Below are 19,053 nucleotides of genomic sequence, written 5' to 3' on the forward strand. Positions count from 1 at the left end.
ACCATTTAGAAAATTTCCCTACAAAGCTTGTCTAGTCTATTGACTTGGAACCCATAGAAATTTATGTTTTCCGCAATGATCTAATGATGCATGCAATCTTGAAGAAAAATAAAATCACCGAGCCCAATCGTATATAAGTCTATTGTATCTATGAAATCTATGCTATAGACTTAGTCATCTCGTCTGATTTTTTTATGTGTTATTACATATTATAAAACCAACAACTACCGAGAGTGGAACTTTTGCTCTCGGGCTCCATGGAGTCCGGAATTTTCAAACATTTAATTTTTTACCTTTTTAGTTTAAAAAAAATACACAAGTACTTATATATGTATACTAGATGTGTGTACAATTTCATCGCGAAATACGTTTTGATGTGGGCTGTACAAAAAAATCATGTACTTTTATAGTGAACAGTACATGTGCTAGAAATATGTGATTTTGTCATTTTTTGTGTAGCTCGCATATAAATGTATTCCGCCATGAAACTTTGCGGAAAAGTAGTATAGATCCGTGTGTATGCTTGTATTCCGCCATGAAACTTTGCAGAGAAGTAGTATAGATCCGTGTGTATGCTTGTATTCCGCCATGAAACATAAAATTTTGATTTTTGAACTTTTCGAATAAAGGGTTCCATGGAGCTCGAGCTCCATTAGGCATTTCCGACAGCTACCATCTTATTAAACATTTATTATGTGTTTCCAGTTTTCTGTAAGCGTTTGACACTGCCATGTTATACATTTTCTACATGCATGTTTTTCCCCACTCCCACGATCATAAACGTCCTACTTCAGAAAAATGAATAACATGCGACTTGGTAATGGACAGACGCCTATTTGCAATATAAAAATATGCTCAGTGTAGGTTCACACAAGTTGCAAAACAAAATTGGATAGAAAGACAACCGAAGAAGCCGCAAAAGTCAGCCCATGAACCATGATCTGCATTGACCATAGCGGAACTGACAAGCAAGCAGAAATCAACAGCAAAAACATGCAGGAAAGAGGGCACCAAATCAAAACCAAACCAAACGAGCATTTTAAAAATCGCCCAACGCAGCATTGACCTCGATCCATGCCATTGCCCGGCCGCATCCAATTTTAATACAGCTCTCCCGCACTACCCGTACCCGTACATGGTATTCACTCCGCTAGTCGTCTCCCCGTCTCGCTCCCCGCAACATGCAAAGCGTTGACGTCCCCCTCGCAGCAACCTCCGTCCGCTGGATCCGACCTCCTTCCCTTCGAGCCCAAACAAAAACCCCACCAGACGATCAAGAATCGCTCTCCCCTCTCCACCACCACCATTCCACCAACGACTCGTAACCTTCACCTCTCCTAGGTCCTAGCTAGCTAACCTCCGCTCGCTTCGGTCCGGCAGCGACGAACGCGACGTCGGGATGAACGCCGGTGCCCCGCCGGCGCCCGGCCGGTTCACCCCGGGCGACGGCACCTCCGTCGGCATGTTCAGCTCCGACCGCATCGGCGGCTTCGGCTACGGTGTCGGCGTCTCCGTCGGCATCCTCCTCCTCATCACCACCATCACGCTCGCCTCCTACTTCTGCACCCGCGCGCCCCCGCCCGGCCCGGAGGCCGCCGCCGACGCGGAAGGGACGGCGCGGCGAAGGCGGCGCGCGCGGCGCCGCGAGGGCGGCGGCGACAACGATGGCGGCGGGGGAGCCGGCGACGACGTCGACGTGGAGCTCGGCATCGACGAGGCCACGCTCAAGGGGTACCCGGAGGTGGTTTACGGCGAGGCGCGGAGGAACAAGAACAGGAAGCTGGGCACCACCTGCACCTGCTGCTCTGTGTGCCTCGACAACTACGGCGACGGCGACGTGCTCCGGATGCTGCCGGACTGCGGCCACCTGTTCCACCGGGAGTGCGTCGACCCCTGGCTCCGGAAGCACCCGACCTGCCCCGTCTGCCGGACCTCGCCGCTGCCCAGCCCCTTGCCCACGCCGCTCGCCGAGGTCACGCCGCTGGCCATGACGAGGCTGTCATCCTGACACCACACCGAGGTTCTTGCTTGGTTTTAATGTTCTTACCCTTTTTTTCTTAATTTGGAAAACTGGTATCGGTGGAAAAAAAATGGTCAGGTTAGGAATTAGAAGCTTCTTTTGTTGGTCTGGGTATAAATTTGGTTTAAGATTAGTTCACTTCTTCTGATGGAAATGCAAGTCTGCCTGGCATTCTGTCCTGATACAATTAGTTGAGAATTCGCCGATCAGAAGTTCAGAACATGTGCTCAAAGAAGGATGATTACTTGACATTAGCAAGCTGGGTGTAGTAGAATTGTAGATCTCTGTTCGGCAAACGATCAATGTCACAATGTAGAGTAGGTTGTTTGAATATACTGAATCAGATGGTGGGTTTCGGCTCGAAATGTAAATGCATGCTCTCATTGTCATACTCTGATTCGTAAATGCAGCACACAAGTTCAGAATCAGCGCTTTCGGCGGATTCGATATTCTTGACTTCCAGTGTCAGCTACTAGAACTTCGAACAGCGATAGTTCGGTATTCAATTTCAAACTCCTCCAGCAAGTTGATCAATTTACAATTCCGGCAACCCCCCAAACTGAATCTTTAATATAATCTTGGACTCTAAGCAAGGTACATGCAGCCCCCTTCCCCCCAGGTTTGCAGGGTCAATCATGCAAAAACCCGTAGTTTTCATTGTGCTTTGGAGTGACACGGACACCCATATGCGGCTTCATGTTCTACGAGACAAGATATAGAGCAAAATGACAGGCACCTTCGATTCCAGGGCACGCGACTTCTGCCTTGATCCGAACAAAACAATGACCGTCCACGTGAATTTTAACTTATCTTTGTGCACCGATCTGCTGAGGACCTGGGAGCTCGTTGAATCGTAGGTACTAGTACTGCATTGTGTTCAGTTTTTATCGGCTGCTGGAGAGAATCAGAGAAGAAAATGCCAGCTGATTTCATTTCAAACGTATGGATGAAACACGGCAGAAAAATGGTAGAGTATAGAGGAGGTACTACTGTATCAGGATTCGGGCATCTGTGGTGTTATGGTCTGTGATAGTACAACGTTGAAGAGCCGGATACGCTGCTTACGGTAGATGATTTAAATGGAGACGACTTTCTGCTCTGTTTTAATACCGTAGGCTCGTGGTACTGTTACTGTTAGTGGTCCAGGAATCCAGCTACGTACAGCCAGTGATTTTTTTACCAGCCGGTCTACTCTTACCAGTGACGTCGTAGTAAAACAAAGACGGTCAAAAAACACCAAGTACGCTCACGCCTGAATTCGCAATTGCATGTACATTTTTGTCTCCGTTTTTTTTCTTGCATGGTAATACGTGTCTCATTTATATCATAAGGATCGTAATACAAGCCACGTACACATCGACCTGGCAAAACTGAAAAAAAACAGTTAGCCTTTGCGCAATGAAATACTAGCCACGAAGTAAAATTACATTCAAGATCAAAGAATTCTCTGTTGACACCAACGCACGTCACCTACCCTCTCGCAGCAAGTTCCAGTACGTGGTTCAGTTGTGTTAGAAAGCATTGTGCACAATATATGGTTTATATACACCAAACCGTATGTTGTGTATAAGGGTGAGCGCATGCGTGTTGTAATCTGATGGTTAGATAGTTAGGATTGATCCTTATCTCGGTGTAAAAAAAAAATTGATCCTTACGGCATGTACAATGCAAAAAATTCGCTTTTGCACATGGGAGCACGCTGTTGCCACCGGAAAAAATATTTCAAAGTGTGAAAAAAATACCAAACAAAAATTTAACGCATACATCTACATATTATATGTGTGCACGTCAAGTTTTGAAGAAAACCATTTTTTATGGCTTGTGTGAAAAGACAAAAAGATGTCTTGTAAAAAGCACTTTTTAACAACGGATTTTGTCTTTTTCACACGCGACACATAACCTGTCGGTTTTTCGCGAAACAACTTTGTGAACATGTACAATATCGAGATGTACGTGCCAATTTTTTTGGATCTTTTGACATTTCAAAATACGTTTAAAACACATTTTAAAAACTAGGAGCGCGCGCTCCCGTGTGCCAAAACGCCAGTCTTCAAATGGTGTTATCTTACGAGTGCCATGTAGGATAAATGCTGAGGTGGAGGAGAGAGAATTTATAAGAAAAGGCTTGTCTTCCCTTATTTAAGAGTTTATCTCTTAGCATAATATGTCTCACCATGTTTTTAGAAATAGCTAGTTATTGTAAATAATGCTAAAAGATAACCCATTATAGACATGTTTTTATTATCGTCTCCAAATCACATGCAGACCTTAAGATACGGCTATCTTATCAACCACTGTACATATGCCCTTATCTTCCTATGTATAGATCATAGCGTGAGGATCAATCATGTAACAACCTAAACTACTGATGTACTCCCTCTGTAAACTAATATAAGAGCGTTTAGATCACTAGTTAGTTTACAGAGGGAGTATCTTGTATTCTATTACGTATATAAACACGCAACGGTGTCCCTGCCAAGGCATAGACTTCACGCCGTCTTTTATAGTATTAGAGCTAGTTCCTCTCGCACATCCTCTTCTCCCACTAGTAGAAAAAGGGTCAAATGTCAAGCACATTAGTGCCGGTTTGCTTTTGAGCCGACACTAATGTGTGCATTAGTGCCGGTTCCAACGGCTAGCCAGCCGCTTTCATTAGTACCGGTTCGTGGCCGACCTTTAGCACCGGTTCGTGCCACGGACCGGTACTAAAGTGAGTGGTGGCAGGATGTTGTCAGTCCGGGGCCCCTCCAGCACCTTTAGTACCGGTTCATGGCACGAACCGGTGCTAAAGGTCGTCCTACATAAACCCTTCGTCCACCCGAGCTCGCTCTGTTCTTCCCCTTTCCCCTTTCCTCTCTGTTCTTCCCCTCTTCCTCTCGAGCTCATCACACATTTTGCCCAAAATTTGTAAAGATTTGAAGGCCCCCATCCATTCAAATGATCACAAAGGTTAGCAACTTTGTCCTTTCATCTCTCATTGCTAGATTAGCTCTTGCAATGCTTTGTATAGTGATTAATTTATGAGTTTAGTAATTTGGTAGAAAATATATGTGCTAGTATTTGATTTATATGCAATTTGTGGTCAAAACTAACACCTAGTTTGCATATGTAGGTGTGGTTTACTTAGTGCCTTCTAAATCTCCGTCGTAACCACAGTCGATCGCCCGCACCGTTCCGTCGCCGGCACCACCTTGTGGTGAGCCTCTTGTTCATGAATGTTTTACATTACCAAATTGATGTTTGTGTGATTTGGATATATAGTTACTCATATAATTATCTTACCCGTACGTTGTTTGTTATACATAGTGCCATGGTTTTGATATCCGTCCCCGTCGGCCCTCGTCCTTGTTATGATTCGGATGTGGTATATTCTCTTTTAAAACTAGTTGTTGCATTTCGTGTTTATGAAAAATAATGCCCATCAAGTTGACATAGATATTTTTGTCTAGGAGGTTTGTGAACCGGAAATTCCAACCGACCCTATTGTCGAGAGGTTAAATTTAGTTGAAAGAGAAAACGAGTATTTGAAAGAAAAATTGAAAAGAATTGAGGGGGAGAAGATGGAATTGGAGTTGCATGTTGCCGATGTCGTCGATGATCACAAGATCAAGATGGAGAAAATGCGCTTGAAGATTAGAAAGATTAGAAAATATGCCATTGATAGTGAGGCTTGGTATCATTATGCTGTTGGATCAATTGTTATCTTAGTTGCGATCTTGATCGCATTTGTTGTTGCATTTAAATTCTTTAGTTAGAGAGTTATTTGTTTGTTGAATTTAAGTCTTGTATGAACTTTATGTATGAACTTGTATTAATTTGGTCTATTCGGTGTTGTGTAATGAAGATGAGCCGACAATGGATGTACGATGACCGATGCTCTCCCGAGTTCATTAATGGCGTGCAAACTTTTCTGCATGCGGCTGAGGCAAACAAGCGGGCGGATGGTTTTATGCCTTGTCCATGTTTAGTCTGTAAGAATGATCACAATTACTCTACGTCAAGAACCATTCACGTCCACCTGTTTAAGTCCGGTTTCATGCCCCACTATAATGTTTGGACCAAGCACGGAGAAAGAGGGGTTATGATGAAAGACAATGAAGAAGAAGAGGACGACGACAGCTATCCTGGCCATGGGTTCCCTGAATACGATGATACAACAATGGGGGAAGAAGCTGAGCTGGCAATGCGGGAAGAAGCTGAAGAAGAGGCATCAGATGAGCCCGCTGATGATCTAGGTCGGGCCATTGCCGATGCAAAGAGAAACTGCGCAAGTGATTTGGAGAAGAAGAAGTTGCAGCGCATGTTAGAGGATCACAAGAAATTGTTGTACCCGAATTGCGAAGCTGACAAGAAAAAGTTGGGCACCACACTGGAATTGCTGCAATGGAAGGCAGAGAATGGAGTATCTGACAAGGGATTTGGAAAGTTGCTGGTAATGATAAAGAATATGCTTCCAAAGGACAACGAATTGCCCGAGAGTACGTACGAAGCAAAGAAGGCTGTCTGCCCTCTAGGGTTAGAGGTGCAGAAGATACATGCATGCCCTAATGACTGCATCCTCTATCGCGGTGAGTACGAGGATTTGAACGCTTGCTCGGTATGCGGTGCATTGCGCTATAAGATCAGGCGCGATGACCCTGGTGATGTCGAGGGCGAGCGCCCCAGGAAGAAGATTCCTGCCAAGGTGATGTGGTATGCTCCTATAATACCACGGTTGAAACGTTTGTTCCAAAACAAAGAGCATGCCAAGGCGATGCGATGGCACAGAGAAGACCGTAAGAAAGACGGAAAGTTGAGAGTACCCGCTGACGGGTCGCAGTGGAGAAAAATTGAGAGAAAGTACGGGAAGGAGTTTGCAGATGACGCAAGGAACGTATCGTTTGGTCTAAGCGCAGGTGGCATTAATCCTTTTGGGGAGCAGAGCAGCAACCATAGCACCTGGCCTGTGACTCTATGTTTGTATAACCTTCCTCCTTGGTTGTGCATGAAGCGGAAGTTCATTATGATGCCAGTGCTCATCCAAGGCCCTAAGCAACCCGGCAACGACATTGATGTGTACCTAAGGCCATTAGTTGAAGAACTCTTACAGTTGTGGAATGGAACAGGTGTACGTGCGTGGGATGAGCACATGGGGGAAGAATTTGACCTAAAGGCCTTGCTGTTCGTGACCATCAATGATTGGCCTGCTCTCAGTAACCTTTCAGGACAGACAAACAAGGGATACCGCGCATGCACGCACTATTTGGATGATACCGACAGTATATATTTGGACAATTGTAGGAAGAATGTGTACCTGGGACATCGTCGATTTCTTCCGAGTAGGCATCCCGTAAGAAAGAAAGGCAAGCATTTCAAATGTGAGGCGGATCACCGGACGAAGCCTCGCCACCATACTGGTGCTGATGTACATGATATGGTCAAGGATTTGAAGGTAGTCTTTGGAAAGGGTCCTGGCGGACAACCTATTCCGAATGACGCTGACGGACGCGCACCCATGTGGAAGAAGAAATCTATATTTTGGGACCTGCCCTATTGGAAAGATCTAGAGGTCCGCTCTGCAATCGACGTGATGCACGTGACGAAGAATCTTTGCGTGACCCTGCTTGGCTTCTTGGGCGTGTATGGGAAGACAAAAGATACACCTGAGACACGGGAGGACCAGCAACGTATGCATGAAAAAGACGGCATACATCAGGGTCATGCCAGCTACGCTCTTACCAAAGAAGAGAAGGAAATCTTGTTTGAATGCCTGCTCAGTATTAAGGTACCATCTGGGTTCTCGTCGAATATAAAGGGAATAATAAACATGGCAGAGAAAAAGTTCCAGAACCTAAAGTCTCATGACTGCCACGTGATTATGACGCAACTGCTTCCGGTTGCATTGAGGGGGCTTCTACCGGATAACGTTCAATTAGCCATTGTGAAGCTATGTGCATTCCTCAATGCAATCTCTCAGAAGGTAATCGATCCAGAAATCATACCAAGGTTAGAGAATGATTTGGTGCAATGTCTTGTCAGTTTCGAGTTGGTGTTCTCACCATCCTTCTTCAACATCATGACGCACGTCCTAGTTCACCTATGCGAAGAGATTAACGTTTTGGGTCCTGTATTTCTACACAATATGTTCCCCTTTGAGAGGTTCATGGGAGTCTTAAAGAAATATGTTCATAACCGTGCTAGGCCAGAAGGAAGCATCTCCAAGGGCCATGAAAATGAGGAGGTCATTGAGTTTTGTATTGACTTTATTCCTGACCATAAGCCGATTGGTGTTCCTGAATCGCGGCATAAGGGCGGACTGGATGGAAAAGGCACGCTAGGAGGGAATCAAAAAATATGTATGGACGGACATTCTCTCACTGAAGCACACTACACAGTTATACAGAATTCCGCCTTGGTGGCTCCGTATATGGACGAACACAAGAATTTTCTACGCTCCAAACACCCGGAGCGGTCTGATGACTGGATTACACATGAACAAACCAGGAGTTTCGCCGGCTGGTTGCAGACACATACCATGCATGACGCCTCTATTGAAGATGACCTGTACTCGCTGTCCCAGTTACCATCTTCGAATATAATGACTTTCAAAGGGTACGAGATAAATGGTAATACATTTTACACGATCGCCCAAGATAAGAAGAGCACCAACCAAAACAGTGGTGTCCGCTTTGATGCAACAACCAAGACGGGAAAGGAAACATATTATGGTTACATAGAGGAGATATGGGAACTTGACTATGGACGTGGTTTGTAGGTCCCTTTGTTTCGGTGCAAATGGGTCAATATGAGACGATATGGGGTAACGGAAGACCCGCAGTATGGAATGACAACAGTGGATCTCAACAATCTTGCGTATGCAGACGAACCATACGTCCTAGCTAATGATGTGGCACAGGTTTTCTATGTGAAGGATATGTCTACCAAGCCGAGAAAAAGAAAAGATAAGGAAGCGAATGCATCATACGATGAGCCAAAGCGCCACATAGTTCTTTCTGGGAAGAGAAACATCGTGGGAGTGGATGACAAGACAGACATGTCAGAAGATTATGAAAAGTTTGATGAAATTGCTCCATTCACAGTGAATATTGACCCGAGCATCCAGTTAAATGATGAAGATTTTCCATGGCTACGGCGCAAAGGGACACACGCGAAGAAAAAGTTTCACACCCAAAGATCTGGGAAGTGATCGGCTTCACTATCATCACTTTCTTCTGTGTTTCACACCCAGGAGGGAATCTCTGTAATAGTTAGGGTAGTTATGTGTTTTGGCATTTGAAACGCGAAGAAATTTTATGTGCAAACAAATTCTTTCATGCATTTACTGATTTTTTCAGCTAAATGACCCTGAAATTGAAAAGCATTTCAAATGAACTCAGAAAAGGTTGAAAGTTGGCATGGTATCATAATTTCACCCACATAGCATGTGCAAAAAAGTAGAGAGGGTTACCGCAAAAACTGGATGCACTTCGTGTACAAAATGGACAATCTCTTTCGAAGTATCAGGGTTTCGGACGAAAACTCATCCGTTACAAAGGCATTTCATTTTTTAAATAACCTAAGCATTACCAAATTGAATATAATGATAAAACACACTAATATTAAACATAAGAAAAAAGAATCACAAAAAAATCTATTTTCAAAGTTAAGTTATTCACAAACTAGTGATTCACACAAATTTCAAATAATTCAAAATGTAAACTATTCAAATTTGTAAACTACCGGCACTAATAGAAAGTTTGTAATTTTTTGTACCTAAAGCAAAAATATTCACAAAGAAACTCTAAATACAGCAAAAAACAACTCAAAAATAAATAAAGCAAAAATAAAGAAAGCAAAAAAAATAAGAAAATAAAAAAGCCCGCCTACTAGGCCAAAGCGGCCTGCATACGACTAGAAACCCAACCTGTTGTTGGGCCAGGATGCAGGCTCGCAAAGGCCCAATAGGCCCACAGGGCAGCACAAAACAGATAGGCCCAGAAGGCCTGCAATAGAGAGAAGCTCGAGACAGCTGCCGCGACGGGGCTTATAAGCAGGTGCGGGCGCCCTTCGGCTAGCGAGGTGGGACTAAACCTGCTCGCACCGCACCTGCGCCACCGCACCCCTTTAGTACCGGGTCGTGGCTCCAACCGGTACTAAAGGGGGGTCTTTAGTACCGGTTGGTGCCACCACCCGGTACTAAAGGTGTGCGCTTCCCGCCGCTTGGGCTGGCCAAATGTGACCTTTGGTACCGGTTGGTGGCTCCAACCGGTACTAAAGGCCCATCCTATATAAGCAGGACTTACAAATTTCATCAGTTTTCATCTGCTTCTTCTCCTCTACCCCGTCGCCCGCCGCCCCCCGTCGCCACCCCCGTCGCCACCCCTCGTCGACGCCCCCGTCGCCGCCCCGTCCCCGTCGTCGCCGCCCCGGCCGTCCCCGTCCCCGTCGTCGCCGCCCCGTCCCCGTCCCCATCGTCGCCATCCACGTCATCGCCGCCCGTCGCCGTCCCCGTCGCCTCGCCTCGCCGGTGAGCGCCTGCCCCGGCCGCCATGTCCACACACAAATATTTATAGAAATGTTAGAAATTTTTCTGTTTTTTAGTTATAGAAATATTATAGAAATGTTAGAAATTTTTCTGTTTTTTAGTTATAGAAATATTAGAAATGTTAGTTATATAGAAATGTTATAAATTTTTCTGTTTTTAAGTTATAGAAATATTTATAGAAATGTTAGCAATTTTCTGTTTTTTAGTTATAGAAATATTAGAAATGTTAGTTATATATATAGAAATGTTAGAAATTTTAGAATTAGTTTTAGTTAGATGAATTAGATTAATGTCAAATTGTTAGAATTTGCATATAGAACTTTAGTTATCACAATCCAATCATTTAAAAAATGTTACTTTTTGCGGGCATATAGTATTTGTTCTCGACGATGCCCGGCCCGCATCCTCGCCGTCGACCCATTCGCGACGACGTCCGGCTGACCCATGTCCGGGATTGGGCTCCGCCGGGTTGGCACTGGGAGGTGCTACCTGGAGGGGCGCGCCGCTTGGTGAGGAACCCGGCCTCGGGTCCCGTCGTCGACCCTGATCTCCTTTGGTGGCGTTCGCGTGGGCCACATTCGGTGCAGAGGGAGCCGGCCCCGCCGGAGGTGGTGCGTCGTCGTGTGAGGGAGGAGGATGAGCACGTCCATCGCTACATGGCTGCTATAGACGTCAGGTTCTCCAATACCTGGCAGGTTCTTTGGGCAGATGACCGGAGATATGATCCTGTGATGGTTCCTTGTCTTTGGGTGTCCACCGCCCGCGCCCCAGGAACCGCGAGTGGCCTAGATTCTTCTATAGTATTCAATCTTTATTAGCTACCTAGCCAGTGATGTATTCCAGATTATATATTATTCGAGACGATGTATTCGAGATTATATATTATTCAAGACGATGCATATTATGTACTATATGATTCAGTTTTTCCTTATTGATTGCATCCATGCATTGTAATTTGAATACTAAATTGTTTTATATTTCTTCTGTATTAGTTAAATAAAAGCTATGGCGGACAATACCGGCAGAGAGGGAGAAGAGGCCCTGTTCGAGATCATACGCAGCCCTAGCAGGCCAGATGATCTGAATGAAGCAAATGACGGCTCCCAATATCTGAACAATACCGGGGAGGGTGATGATAAGATATTCGATCTCGACGACCGAGCTGATGAAGTCATGAACTATGATTATGATTATGATGACGCAGACAATGATTATGATGATGAATACAATGTTGATCTTGAAATAACAAAGACTACCGGCGAGGTATATTTATATAAGCAGGCATCTAGTGATCATCACATGTTTTTTATTTGAAGATATATTAACGAATCGATCTTTCTTCTTTCAGCCCTCCGGATCGAGCAAATCTGCTTCTACAGACAGCAGGGCAAAGCGCGGCCCGGGCAAAAAGTTGAAGGAGGGTGTAAAGTACAACATCGATTCCATCAAAGCTAGTGGCGAACCCCTCACGCCTAAGAACATTGCGAACAAGTTCGTTCGTCAGTGCGGAGTTCTTGTGAAGGACCAACTCCCGATCTCCATTCAAGAATGGAAAGAGCCAAAAACTAAACACCCAGATGTTACTTGGGTCGACGACAGAGCAAAACAAAAGCTTTGGGCATCTCTGATGGAACATTTCACCCTACCAGATTATTTCACTGATGCAGATGTGCAGAAAGTCAAGGACGCTGCTCTTAAGAAGATGGCAATTGCATTCAACACCCACAAGAAAACTGTATGGGCCAACTACCTCGCTGCAGAAAGGAAGACTCCAGAATTCAAGGGAACACTGGAGAAGCAAAGAGAACACTGGCCCGCTTTCGTGAAATTCAAGGAATCAGAATTATCTAAGGAACGGTCGAGAAAAAACAAGGCCAATGCCGCAAAAAAGACGCAGTTCCATAGGCTGGGTCCAGGTGGCTACGCGGTGGCAATGCCTAAGTGTGATAAGTCTGAGCAAGAGATGGAGGATGCAGGGGTCACTCCGGTTACTAGGAGCTGGCCCCCCAGGTGCAGAACTTGGTTCTATGCGCATGGGGGGGGGCGTTGGACCCGAAGACAGGCCTGGTTTCGAAGAAGGCAAGTCTAAAAGGAGCAGAACAAAAGTTACTTGACGCAATAGAAGATGCTCGAAAGGGGGTGTTCACGCCCAACAGAGAGAACGACGAGCTTACGCGCGCCCTGGGAAATCCTGAACACCCGGGAAGAACACGAGGCAAGGGCGTTATTCCCTGGTGTGAGGGATTTTTGGAATGGAACGACGACTACAGGACCCGTGCAAGAAAGAAGATGGAGGAGGAGAAGAAGAGGAAGCTGGGGGAGGAGCAGAGGAAGCAGGACGCGGAACGCCTTCAAGGCCTAGAAGCAAGGCACGCGGACTTGGCACTCAAATTCCAGCAGCAGCAGCAGCAGATCGACTCACTTAGCCAGGAAAGGGGGTCTCAGCAGCGGCAGCAGCAAGCGGATGATCATCCAGCATTGGATAGCACCGTCCCATCCATGCCGAGAAGCAGCGTTGGTTCCGCCCCGGGCGACGCACTGCTGGATACATACCCTGTGGATGACATCATAGAGAACACTAACTGTGAGCTACACTTCAAAATGAAGAACATATCCATGAAGGTGGCGGACGCCGTTGCTTTTACAATTACCCCCGAAGCAACCTTCCATTGCGCCCCGATTCCAGAGGGCTATGCTCGTGTCTTGGTTGATGAGGTGGTGGACCCATATTCGGGGCTAGATCTTGACATTCCTGGAGGTGACGACGAGCACACACTGGGAGAGGCCATACATCGTATCATCCTATGGAGAAAGGATTGCATCATCTTTCGAAGTCCACCGACACCGCGTCTGCCGACTCCTCCTCGAAGTCCGCCACCGTGTCAGCAGACTCCCGCTCCTCCAAGTCCACGAACGCGTGAGCAGACTCCTGCTTCAAGTCCGGCACAGCGTCAGGCCACTCCTCCTGTTTCAAGTCTGACACCGTGTCAGGCCACACCTCCTGCTTCAAGTCCGGCACAGCGTCAGGCCACACCTCCTGCTTCAAGTCCGACACCGTGTCAGGCCACACCTCCTGCTTCAAGTCCAGCACAGCGTCAGGCCACTCCTCCTGCTTCAACTAAGCCACGTCAGCCATCTCCGCCGCCTAAGCAATCGCAGAACAGACACGCCGCAGCTATGGTGCGTAGCGGTACGAGTCGAGGTAGTACAGAAAGTACAGGCGGAGACAAGCGATATAAATATGGTCCAAGCAGCCTCGCTCCTCTTCCTCAGAGGCCTTACGACATGACCGAGGAGCAAAACGATGCAATAGTGCGGGCCGAAGTGGACGCTCATTTTCGACCGAAACCGGCAACGCCGCCGAGGGAGAAAGTGCCTGAGGAAAAGATTGACCACTTCATTCGTATGGCTAGACCACCAGCTCCCAAGCCTGTTGACTCAGACTATGAGCGCCAAATCAGGAAGGCACATCGAGCATGACTACAGAAAGAAGCGAGCTCGAGCTTGAGCCAACAAGCAGCTGTCAAAAAATGCGGGAAAACCGTTCCCCAGCTGGGAGAACAGGCGGCGCAATCGATCCCCCCCGCTTGTTGTGCCAACAACACATGAGAGTACGCGCGCCCAATATTATAGTGGGCAAACCGTTTACGTTCCCGAGCTGGGCGATGTGGTAATAACCGAGGAGCATATAATGCAGGCTGAAATGCTCAACATCACTGTTGGACAACTCTTCGATATCGAGCCCATGTCTCCGCTTAGAGAGGAGGAAATAAAACGGAAATATGTCCGGGGCCAACCTTTGGTCGAGCCCGAGGAGGTGAAGAACCTCCCAACGAGAATGTATGAATTGCATGATTGGTACATGAAAATTACCAAGATTTCCAATCGAGAGTCCCTCATGGTGCAAGTCGAGGAAGATCATTACTTTAATAAGAAAGCTCTGTCCGTTGAGTATTCAGAACTATTTCAGTTATTCAATCAAGATGCACTCGACAAATCTATCGTCAGTTGCTATTGTCTATAAGTGATTTCTTTCTGTAATTTAAGTCTCAAGCTAGCTCTAGTGCTCATTGATTGATCATTAATTACCTGTAATTATATATCCTCACTATATATTCTTTTCTGTGGTATTATGCAGGATGAAGATGTATGAAATGAAAAAAGCTGGACGCTATGGCATTGGGTTCATTGACCCAAATACCGTTAATGAATACACATGGAAATTGGAATGGTGTAGACAAGATGTAGAGAAAAACATGGTAGAGTTCTTGAAGCGCCTCAATAGCAATGAAGATATACTACTTCCTTACAACTTTGAATGAGTCACACTGTCTTGTACTACAAATTCTGTTTTTGCTTACTAGCTAGATGTTAATAAGTGTATAGGGTTTAGGGTTATAGTTGATTAGTGTTATGCACATGCCCACTTAATTTATACATGCAAATGTATGCGCATGTAGCTTCCACTGGATCTTGTTAGACATTAAAGTTGACGAAGGAAAAGTTGAAGTACTGGACTCACTACTTAAAAAAGATAGTGACTACAGCATCGTGAAGGGGATAGTCGACAGGTTATTTCAATCATTATTAACTATATCTCGGCCTATTTAGTTCTTCATTTCCTGATATGAACTATTTTTAATAACCCCTTTATTAGTTTTCTTTGCCGGCGGGCAGGGCTTGGGCAAAGTACATCAAGGTGACTCCAGGAAAATGGCGACAAAAGCTATGTTGGTATCGACCCAAGTTAAGTAATTAAGTAGTACTAGCTAGCTAGCTACCATCTCTTTAATTCTTGTTTCAATACCATTAATTAATTAACATGCTTGATTAATAATTATCTGATTAAATTCTATTCTCGTAAAGGCCCTGAAGCAGGCGCCGGGGACTGAAGTGTGTGCATACTACGTTTGCGAGAACATTCGCATGATGGCATCCGAAAGGAGCAGATCTGATAGACAGGACTGGGTACGTTTGCCAGAACACTATTCACAAATCTTACATGATTGTCGATATCTAGTCACACAACTAATACACATGCATATTGATCTCCTTCTTAACGTTCAAAGAGGTGCGGGACCAGCTCCTATCAACAGAGCGCATACGAGCACTTCAAGAGGAAATAGCGGGATTTTTGCTCGACCAGGTCATAGATCCCAAAGGAGAATACTATTACCCGCTACCACCCCATGAACCACTTGTCATCGTGCTCCGAAGGCACCAAGGCAACATGTAGGAGAAATTATATATATATATATACATGTGTATGTGTGAATAATTAATGATGGTTGTGAGACATTCGATTATATATATATATGATCGGTTCTACGAGAAAATCTATTTATATACATGCATAACGTGTACAATATGTAGTATCGTAAAATACCAGCAAACAAAAAAGAATTAAATGGAAAACACAAAATTAATGGAAAAATAAAAATTAAAACCAAAACCCCCCCAAACATTTAGTTCCGGTTGGTGCTACCAACCGGTACTAATGGTCTACCAGCACCCGGGCCTGGCTCGTGCCACGTGGTGGCACTTTAGCGTCGGTTCGTGCCGAACCGGTAGTAAAGGGGGGGCCTTTAGTCTCCACTCTTTAGTGCCGGTTGCAGAACCGGCACTAAAGGCCCTTACGAACCGGCGCTAAAGCCCGGTTCTGCACTAGTGTCCATGGCTAGCTCCAGCTCCAACTCTTCCGCTATCGCACCATCGCTCATCCCCATCACTGACAAGCTTCATTGCAGGAATTGTCTAGTGTGGCGTGCGCAGGCCATATCCATCATCCGGGGCGCCCAGCTCATTGCGTATCTCGACCCCGGGCACTAGTTTCCTGAACCTAAGCTCGCCGACAAGAACGGCAAGCCTACTGATGTGCCAAACCCGACATACAAGACCGCACAGGCACACAAGACTCCCATGCATTGAATTTTATCTTCAATTCCATATCACCTCATGTGATGATTCAGGTTGCCCATTGCACCACGACAGCCGCATCATGGACTGCGATCGGGGAGATGTTCTCCTCCCAGACGGGAGCACGTGTCGTGAACACGTGGATTTCCCTCTCCACCACCAAGAAGGGGACCGCAACCATCAACGCATACATCAGGCCCGTGAAGGCGCTTGGCAATGAGATGGTTTTCGCAAGAAAACCTCTGGATGACGAAGACATGGTGTCCTACATCCTTGCGTGACTTGACTTCTACTACATATCGTTTGTCTCTTCCATCTGCACTGCAAGGATCGCACCGAACTGATCAACGTAGCCGAATTGTACTCTCGGCTCCTTAGTTTCGAGAACATGCTCTCCATGTTTGAATGCATCACTTCCTTCCACTCCTCTGCAAACGCCGGGCCGTTACTAAGTTCGGGCTACATATGGCCCAACTATACTGTGGGCCTTTAGCAGGCCGAAAGAGACAGCGGGCTTGTACAGGACCATGAAGAGCATGGGCCACTAAGAGGCCGAAAGTCAGGTCGTATTGTAAATGGCCCAACTGTGTTGTGTGCCTTTAGCATGCTGAAAGAGAAACCAGGCTGGTATTGGACCATGAAGGGCATGGACCGTTAAAAGGCCAAAACTCAGGTCCGACTACAAATGGCCCAACTCATTTATGGTCCGTTAACAGGTTGAAAGGCACATAGGGCCGGGAATTGGCCCAACACTTAAATGGGTCGCTAAAAGGCCAAAACTCAAGTCCGACTACAAAATGGCCCAACAGATATATGGGCCGTCACCAGGCTGAAAGACACGTCGGGCCGGAAATTGGCCCAACACTTAAATGGGTCGCTAAAAGGCCGAAACTCAGGTCCGACTACAAATGGCCCAACTGATTTATGGGCCGTCAACAGGCTGAAAGACACACCAGGCCAGAAATTAGCCCAACATTTAAATGGGTCGCTAAAAGGCCGAAAGATGTACATCATGAAAATTGGCCCATCCACTGAATGGGCTGTTAACAGGCCGAGATCTCATCGGGCCGATATTGAGCCCAAATATATAGCGGGTTGTTAACGGGTCGAACTGACGATGGGCTGCAATGGTGTCAAATCTTTAATAGGCCGTTGACGGGCCGAATTGGCACATCTCGTATGGGCCGTGGGCTTAAATGGACCTGACACAAGTAGGCCTTATATGGGCCGGCCTGCTATTTTTTACTGGGCCGGCCTTTTTCACCGGAATGGGCCACTGTTGGGCCGTGCCACGTGTCGACCTATTATAGGCGCCTCCTGTCCAATGAGTGGATGACATATGTCCCAACGGTGAGGCAACACGTGTTTCCTCCGGCCAATGATGATTTTACACATGGAAAATCCCCATTGGTCCGGGCTGTTAACGGATTATCGGATCCAAAACCGGACCGATAGCTTAACGGCGTTCCGTTACGGTGGATGTCACGTGTCGGTCACCCTTGACGAAAGCACTTCTGTGACGCGCGATTTATCGTCATGGAAGTGGACACTTCCGTGATGATAATTTTGGTAATGTCATGGAAGACTTCTACGACAACACAGGTATGACTATCTTGATTCTGTCATAAATTTGTCATGGATGTACATGCATGACAGAAAACGTGACCTACTGTGACAAACACGTATCATCACGGAATTGTATTTTTTTGTAGTGTATCCTCACCAAGAATACCCCAGAACAACACCCCCCAGAAGACGACAACCTCAAAGTATTGACGGTCTTCGAGACATTTGCTTCAAACAATAGGCGCAAAAGGGCACTCCGCAAACTCGCCGAAGTCTGCCAAATCGCAGCAATAAACCCTTGGAACGACACGGCCATAACTTTTAATGCCGGTGACGAACCAAAATACAGGACTGTCCGAGCACCAGCCGCCTTGGTCCTCAGTCCAATCGTGGACGGCTTTCGGCTCACCAAGGTTCTCATGGACGGCGGCAGCGGACTAAACCTCATCTATGAGGACACACTCCACAAAATGGAAGTAGATAGGAGCCGCATCGAGCAAAGCAGCACAACCTTCTGAGGAATCATTCCCAGTCGGGAGACGTGGTGCGCGGGAAAAATCACACTTGATGTGGTATTCGGCACGCCGGAGAATTATCGGTCCGAAGAGATATCCTTCCAAGTGGCCCCTTTCAACAGCGGATATCACGCCCTCTTGGGGCGAGAGGCATTTACACGCTTGCAAGCTATACCTCATTACAGGTACATGAAGCTTAAGATGCCCGGGCCCAACGGCATAATCACTCTCGCCAGTGATCCGGAGATAGCACTTCGCGCCGAAAATAAAACCGCATCCCTGGCCCTTGAGGCATTATCTGAAGCCCTCGCGGCCGAAGAGCTAACCGCGCTGCGCTCCACGGTGGACAGGGACGATGTGATCCTAGACAAACGACCCAAATCCACCTCCTTCAAACCGGTAGAAGAAATAGTCAAATTCCAAGTCCATCCATCGGACCCCAAGAAGACAGCGTCTATTGGAGCACAACTAGACCCAACGGTTGACGCCGTGCTACGAGAGTTCCTGCGCGA

The 19,053-nt window shown here is 46.4% G+C and overlaps 1 protein-coding gene and 1 pseudogene across 1 annotated transcript; both read left to right on the forward strand.

Moving 5' to 3' along the window:
- The first annotated feature begins 1,121 nt into the window (after positions 1–1,121).
- LOC109741665 (uncharacterized) lies at positions 1,122–2,385 on the forward strand. Its single transcript, XM_020300739.4, has one exon. The coding sequence runs from the start codon at positions 1,400–1,402 to the stop codon at positions 2,006–2,008; it is 609 nt and encodes a 202-aa protein (XP_020156328.1). The 5' UTR covers positions 1,122–1,399; the 3' UTR covers positions 2,009–2,385.
- A 14,314-nt stretch (positions 2,386–16,699) lies between these two features.
- On the forward strand, positions 16,700–16,846 carry LOC120965701 (small nucleolar RNA Z247; annotated as a pseudogene).
- Positions 16,847–19,053: the final 2,207 nt, after the last annotated feature.

This window comes from Aegilops tauschii, chromosome 5 (genome assembly GCF_002575655.3).
Source record: "Aegilops tauschii subsp. strangulata cultivar AL8/78 chromosome 5, Aet v6.0, whole genome shotgun sequence".
Taxonomy (NCBI): Eukaryota; Viridiplantae; Streptophyta; class Magnoliopsida; order Poales; family Poaceae; genus Aegilops; species Aegilops tauschii.